Consider the following 8,317-nt stretch of genomic DNA (forward strand, 5'->3'; position numbering starts at 1 on the left):
TAATTTGGAGACATGTTATGATTATTTGGAGACATGTTATGATAATGTGGAGACATGTTATGATGATGTGGAGATATGTTATAATAATTTGGAGATATAAAATGATAATTTGGAGACATGTTATACTAATTCGGAGACCTGTTCTGATAATTTGGAGACATGTTATGATAGTTTGGAGATATATTATTATGATTTTGAGACATGTTAAGTTAATTTGGAGACATGTTATACTAATTAAGAGACATGTTAGAGTAATTGCGACACATGTAAGAATAATTATGAGACATGTTATGATAATTTGGAGACATGTTATGATAATTTGGAGACATGTTATGATAATGTGGAGACATGTTATGATAATGTGGAGACATGTTATGATAATTTGGAGACATGCTACGATAATTTGGTGTTATGCTATAATAACATACTTCGTTATTGCAGATGCATGACATTACCAAACGATGCCTTTACCTTTCAACATGAGGAACACGTAGTTGAATTTTCTAAAGGATTCCACACCGTGTAAATGATGACTGGAGATTTCATGATGAATCAACATGTGAAGTGAATTGTATTCGTGAAGAGATGACAGCATTTTCCAGCAGGCTTTGGTAGTAGATATAAAACACCTCCTATAAGGTAAGATATTTACATTTACTCTGCAGTGTCGATCACTATATATATCTGGTAAGTTCCGTTTTGGGTTATAGACTATGGATCGATCTGAGTATGAACACAAACGTGATATGCATGCAAATAACAATATCACACTTGCACACAACTTCAAACCTTTCACTATATTCATTGTTGAGAACTTAGGAATTAGATAATCATTATTAAAATCCCCGTTAAAACTGATTGATGCAATAAACCAGTCTCCAGGATACACATTTCCTTTATATGATATGTTTTATCCTGGCAATTCTGGTTAGCCCCATTCCCATATTTAATAATTTTTAATTTTTGTATACAAATGAAAAGGAGACTTGGCTAAACTTTGTGTTCAGATGACACGGCTAAAGACACTTCCCTGAAAGCACTCGCGGTAGCTAGCGTGCACACGCGGTCTATGTCGGTAGAATGTCAAGAAATATCAGCATGCATTGAAGGCAAGTTCCTATTTACATGATTGTAGAAAAAAAACTTTGTTTACTACTTGTGAAAGATCCGCCACAATGTTATTATTATTCGGAGCCTTTTTAGACCTCAGATTCAAAGCGTTCGTTAAATTCAACCTGATATCAAACGTGTTTCAGATAGTTTGATTTAATCTGAGTGTTTATTAGTCCCCTACCGATGAGTCCGAATGGAGTATAGGTTTCCTCCCCGTCCGTCCGTCCGTCCGTTCGTCCGTCAACTCAGGTTTCCACACTTCTTTCAGTCATGCTTCGAGATATGTTGGTGATTGAAGGTATGATGTAACTTCAATGTTTCAAGATTTTTTGGGTCAAGGTCAGGGGTCACTTATATTTTAAGCAGGGGCAGTAGGGGTCATATATTGCTTTAACAATACTCTCAGAATGCTTGTTTGCAAAATTTACAATACAACTACATCAAATTGTAATTACTAATCGTGACAGATGGATATGACAATATAAGCTTATAAGATTTACTGAAGTAGAGTCCTACAACAGATACTGCGTTCTCATCATAAATACTTTTTAAACCTTCATGAGGTCATAACAATATTGGCTTCTGGACATATCCCATGAATCGCCTATATTGTCCAAGATATTTTTTCAAACTTTCAAAATGGTTTATTGCTGTATAATTAGTAAACTCAATAGTATTCTTGCCACATAAACCTTCCTTCAGAACAATCTAGATATGGCACGTGCTGATTTACATATAATCAGCATAATTTTCTGTTATTGACAGTGACTCGAGTTATTGATATGTTAGCCGATATGATGGACAGAATAATGCTAGGTAATCATGCGCCGCATCGTCACAGAAACACACGTTCTCATTCCACGAAGTATTTGTTTGTTATTTCATTGTTTGCGTCATGTTTTTATGTAATTGAATATCTGTTTAAGATAAATAGATTATAGAAAAATAAATTACCTACTTTATCTGAACTAAGTTTTTCAATGAGTTAGTTGACAAGATGACCTAACTTATATATACTCTAGTCGAGATGCGTTTTCATTGCGGCTTTGGAAAGCCACTTCATGGGATAATAAGAATGGCCTTCATCCGTCGAATACGCGTTTTTTATTCATATTTCTAAACTGACTGGGAACACAGATTTTTTATGCTTAAATGATGTGGAATATTTGTGATTGGTTGTGTCTTCATCTCCTTTGATGTTGTCGGGATTTAACTCTACGGATATTCCGATAGCAATACAAAAATATAACGGTGTGGATAATATAGAAACATGACGGATCTGGCACTTTGATCAATATAGTTCATTCGATATATATTTTTTTCAAAATTCCTGAACTGATATTAATGCACAGTTTTCAACCTAAGATAAACATTGTAAATATATGTCAAGATTTTTGAAATTCATTATATTGCTCTATGACTTTGTACTCGCAACTATATTATATAACTTACAAATGTAGGTACACAAACAGCGGTATTAAGCCAACTATTTCCTGTCGACAGAATAGCGAATAGATAAGGTAATATACAATATACCAGGTAAGAACAATAAAAGACAAAATATTTTGTTTGTTTTCAGAGTATAAGCCACCTCCAGCATGGCTACAAACATGCCTACCGAGGTTATTAGTATCCATAACGACATGGTTTTGGAGTTGAGTGACAATATGACAGGTCCGGAGCTGGATAGACTCAAACATCTTCTGGGGGACGATACACTTACTCCGGCTGATAAGGAAAAAATAGAAACAGTACAACAGCTGTTTATTTGCCTGATGGACAAAATATTTATTTCTTATGGAAATTATGAAAAATTAATACCAAAACTGAAGCGAATAAAACCGTCACTGTGTTTAATCGTCAACAGATATACAAAAGAACGGAACACAATACTCAAACTAAAGGAAGATAAAGGTTGGTAGCATTTTACTTTATTTGGTTTGATGAGGTTTACATGGTTGTGTGTGTATATTTTATAATTTAAAACTTATTGTAATACACTTAATTGGTGTATTTATAAATAATGTGTTGATCTTACCATGTTCTTTTCTTTTTTGCATTAATTTGGCATTTAGTGGTGATACAATTCAGTTAGTCCTGCATGTCCAACAGCTAAAACATAGAAAATATTCTAGAAGGTTTGAAAATTTCAAAAATGTTTCAATAGTTAGTAAACAAATGATAAAATTGTATCAACAATATGCATGACTCTTTTACTGCAGAAGAAATAGTTATTTCCATGGATAGGCCCGTATATACTACGAAGGAAGGATCCGAAGCTTCTTTCTTAACCTGTACAGTACATCCTGTACCAGAAAACATCGAATGGAGAAAGGACAAAAGTACACAATCATGGCAAAAAGTTCTTAGTGACAATCGGAAGTACTTTTATGGTGAGAAAACGCCTACACTTGTGATAAGATACCCGAACAAACCAATGGATGAAGGCAACTACCAATGCATGGCAGAAACCCGTGGAAAAGAAGTGGCTGGTGATATCGTCCATCTGAAAGTGTGTAAGTATCAAATACACACACACGCACATTATAAGTATAATCTTTTATTTACGGACAAGTTATTAAGTACTGAATTCGGTCATAAAAGATTATGTATATGCCGATTTTGCGACAAATGCATTGTTTATATATTATCATCACAAACTGAGAATTATTTCTAGACTATGTTCTCTTTCCTTTCGTGTCTACCTGAAAACATGAATTCTTTCTCATTCAGTTTTTGTCAAATTGTTAATTTCTGATATTACACAGATAAATTAAATTAATAATTATTTCATTTATTTCTTTTTGTTGTTCCGGTCACATTATGCATAAAAAGTGCGAACAAAGAGTGTTTCGTTTGATAATCATTTGACATTTTTTTTAATATTTTTCCCTGCAGTGGCTAAGAAATCAAAAATACGCAAAACTACAACCAACATGACGAGGCAAAGCGATGATCCCATTGACAGGAGGTAACATTTTTTTTCAGTGATATAGGCAAATCAATAAAGATTATCTAAAAACATCGTAATTAAAGAATGGAGTATACAGTATCAAGAATTAGATAGTATACATTTGTAGCGAAAAACGTAATATCATACAATAAAAGATGACATATTTGATATCGTTCTTTTTATTTTAATTGTACTTACAGCCAAATTAAATTCGAGTTTATTGATGTAAGAATTGACGGGGGATGCTATTTTAAATTAGAATTTATTTATGTAAGAATTGACGGGGATAAATTATACATTAAATTCGAATTGACGAGTATAAATCATATATTAAATTCGAGTTTATCTATGATTCATGTTTGAATGAAGAAATCAAATTTTGTTTTTATTTCAGAAAAGAATTATAGCTTAAACTATAATTTTTTTAAATGTTTTAAAACAGGAGTAAATATTCAGTTCTTCCTTCCATCTCTGTTTGCAATTTCCGTTATGTGACATCAAGTTTAATATATATTTGATGAGTACAATGCATTTTTCATTTCAGTGAAACAGAAGATCAGTCACAGCCTGCTGGCGGTAAAAGAGGTACGCTATGTGTTAACGGTGATCATTTCAGATATAATAAAATGTATACACACAGACAAAAATATAGTACCTACATTCTGATATAGTCAATCTGTTAATCTGGTCGTTATATGCTCAACATTTGAATTCTTTCATTGAAAGCAAGTTGTATTGCTTTATTTGAAATTTTATATATTTGGTAATGTATTAAATTGTTTGTTTGAAGCCACTGTTTGCCAAACCGACCAAGGTAGCCGGATGTTTTTCAATGTGAACACTGACATTGACATTACAAGACAAGCGTCAGAAACGGACATTTCTGACACATTTACAAGAGTAACACGTCAGTCAGAACGTTTGCGGAAAGCTAAATTGAAAAAAAGTATGTATTAATGCACGCTTAATTAGAACATGCATATGAACGGAATTAAAAACGAAAAGAAAAGAACCAGGCATAAGTTGATTTCATATTTTGGTGTTTTCATCACCTATATGTTTACGTGGCAACATTTTTTTTCAGAATGCATCCAAGTATGTTTAGATATCACTGCTGCTAGGAGTGCATCAGAACCATCTTCTCTACATCTCGCTGAAGAGTTTAAACATTATCTATTGGAAGGTGGCACCATACAGCTAACTGACGAATCACAGACAGTGTTACAAATAGTCAAGGACAGTTTCGAGATAACACCAGAAACTACACCAGAGGATGGTAAGTACATATGTATAGCTTGTGAAAGCTGAGTATCCAATACATTTTCTGACATATTTTCCTACTGGTAAATCACCGTTTACAGCACTTTTAACGTTTCAAATGTGTGTCTCATTACCAAACATGACATGTGTATCCTTACAATCGAATCCCATACACTTAATGGACGAATCACACACAGTGTTAGAACAAGATAATTTACAGATAACAACACAACATGCAGTTAAAGCTAGTAAGTGAATACAGCATTTCCCATTGGTTAATTGCAATTTTACAGCTGTGCATGTACATTTTTTGTTTCAAATATCATTTCTTCAATACAGTGCATGGTACACGTATTCTTATTATCTATTGCGAAGACACAGTTTTAATGAGGGAAAATTGTTGTTTAATACCAGAAGCCATATTATTATCATCAGATTCATGAACTGGTCCAGGTTACATTTACATCGTGTTTATATAAACAGTAATTTTCTATCTGTATACACAATGAAAATGTTATGAAATTCAAAAGATGTCATTCAAATAGTATGTACATGTATTATATTTTTGTCTGCTAACTTCCTTTGGTTTTGCCTTTTAAGTCTTCAAATAGTTGATCCGGTTATTGATGGTCTGCACATCCTTAAAATGCAACATTTTACCTATATAATGTTATTTTTAGAATTTTTGTTAAATTGACATCTACATGTATTTTCACAGAAAAACATATTTTTTGAAGAGATAGTTCTTAGAGTGTAATGTATTTGTTGATTATTATGATAATCTGCCTCCAAGAAATTGAACATTTAAAGTTTCTGATACACTTACAATGTTTCAACAAATCAAAATCGTGTGAATGGCAGTGTATGATGATATGTTTCACCTTACTTTAAATATATATTTAATGGATATGTCCTTTATTAGGTTCTCCATATGTAAACATCAGTCATAGCCAGTTCACTGTTCCCGTCGGGAAAACGGCAATCATCCAAACGTACGTCATCAGCTCATCAGAAGTTACATCAATTCAGTGGTTTAAAAAAGAAGACGATGAAGACATTCCAATAGCATTTGACAACAAACAGTACTTTGGAGGCTCAATTCTTTCTCCAACATTAATTATCCGTAAAACAACCATCAGCGATCACGGACAGTACCTGTGTACAGCTACCAACTGTAACGGAACAGGTTTGAGTAACATGACGGTCCTGTCTCTACAATCAGGTAAATATTATCTTATTTCAAATGGTGAACAAAAATTCATCTCTTCATCATATGATCTGCCTTTTTATCTAAGGATTACCACAAATGTATTTAGAGACAAATATGCCCAGTGGGCACACAACGTCTGGAGAACGTTGCAGTTACGTCAGGATGCAACGTTGCATTTAGGTTATAGTAAGGTTGCAAATGAAAATTTGGGGAACGTTTTCAAACAACGTTCCCACAACGTTACTGTGTTACGATGTGGCAACGTTTTATTTACGTTGTATAGACGTTGTCACAACGTCGTATTATTTTATTTTCTACTATTGCTGCCTATGTACAACAAAAACTCAAGTTGTTTTATACAGTATTTTAATGTCTTTATTTCCATGTGTCCATGTGCTTGCACTCCTCCCATCACTCCTATCTGATGTCTCCGATTACCTCGGTGCATCCAGTTATCTCCATTAAATCTGTAAATAGAAAAACAACCAAAACAATAATTATTGATATACCGTAAACTTTTTGGCAATATATCATAACGTATGTGTTCGGTTAACAAATATGCGTGAAACTAAACTTATGCCCGGTGATACCAAAAACGTACATCCGTTGTACGTACGTACGTGAAGATAAATTATAACATGCCCGCGATCTATTTGTAAATAAACACAAGTCAAAATCAAACTCCGTATAATAGAAAATACGAATCATATAGAACTTACCTTGAATTACTTATCTGTATTCGGGAAGAAAGCTGATTCCATACGTTATTTTGAAAGCAAATACATAATCCAGTACAGCAAGTCAACAGTCCGATTGAAATGTGTGTGTGTTGGGCCCACGTGTGTTTGCAGAACAAAGAACCGGAAGTTAAAATTACCGCGCAAATATTAATACCCTTTTTTCTTCTCTCTGTCTATTTCTTTTCCCGAAAAAAAATCGCAACAGTTTCAACCAAAACATGATATTTTCATGCAGTTTAAACTGAAATTAAGTCGTTTAAAAAAATGTTTTTGAAACGAATGTGAATGTTTGTATTGCCCCCTGGCGGATATATATTGCAACATAAAGGGAGGTAACACCGATTTGTTATCGTAACCTCGGAAGTTCGAGTTTGATCACATTTATTGGTATAAAAGGAGGTCTAACAGCAAAATAGGACCAGGAAAGGATCAATGATCGATATATGTTATTAGGGCACATTATAAGCGACGTAGGTTGCTTTTAAAATAATCTAAACAGATTCATTATTGACAAATAAAATTTCGAGCCAATTAGATAATTAAATTTATCATGAAATTTTATGTTTTCGTTCGGTATGTCTTTGGCATTTGTGTAAACTTGCAACCCGTTTAAAATTAACAACACATATACAAAGTTTGCATTAAAACCTTGTGACAACGTTGTTACAACGTCACAAGCTAACGTTGTACTAACGTTTGACATGAAACGTTCTCACAACGTTGTAGGAAAGTCCCGGACGTTGTGACCTGAATAGGACGTTTTCCGGACGTTCTCCGAACGTTTTGTGTCCACTGGGTGAGTTATGTGAATACCATCAATATTTTATGCAGCATAATGAAATCACATGGATGGTGTTATGTTTTAAATTATTTGAGTTATAATTACGGTTTCGTTATCAGCGACAAGGGTTATGTATGGTGGCAGTTTATTGAGTTAGGTCAAGGGTCATAGGTCAAGGGGTCATGATCACGGTCATGACAGGTCAGGTCAAGATATGGCGGAAGCAGTTTGTGGTGGCGGGTCAGATATGCTGGCAGACA

The 8,317-nt window shown here is 33.8% G+C and overlaps 1 protein-coding gene across 1 annotated transcript; it reads left to right on the forward strand.

Moving 5' to 3' along the window:
• Positions 1 to 426: 426 nt before the first annotated feature.
• Positions 427 to 8,022, forward strand: LOC117332837. The gene is made up of 9 exons (XM_033891888.1): positions 427 to 639; positions 2,693 to 3,027; positions 3,336 to 3,629; positions 4,012 to 4,084; positions 4,611 to 4,651; positions 4,857 to 5,012; positions 5,151 to 5,342; positions 6,249 to 6,548; positions 8,003 to 8,022. The coding sequence occupies exons 2-9, from the start codon at positions 2,712 to 2,714 to the stop codon at positions 8,020 to 8,022; spliced, it is 1,392 nt and encodes a 463-aa protein (XP_033747779.1). The 5' UTR covers positions 427 to 639; positions 2,693 to 2,711.
• Positions 8,023 to 8,317: the final 295 nt, after the last annotated feature.

This window comes from Pecten maximus, chromosome 8 (genome assembly GCF_902652985.1).
Source record: "Pecten maximus chromosome 8, xPecMax1.1, whole genome shotgun sequence".
Taxonomy (NCBI): domain Eukaryota; kingdom Metazoa; phylum Mollusca; class Bivalvia; order Pectinida; family Pectinidae; genus Pecten; species Pecten maximus.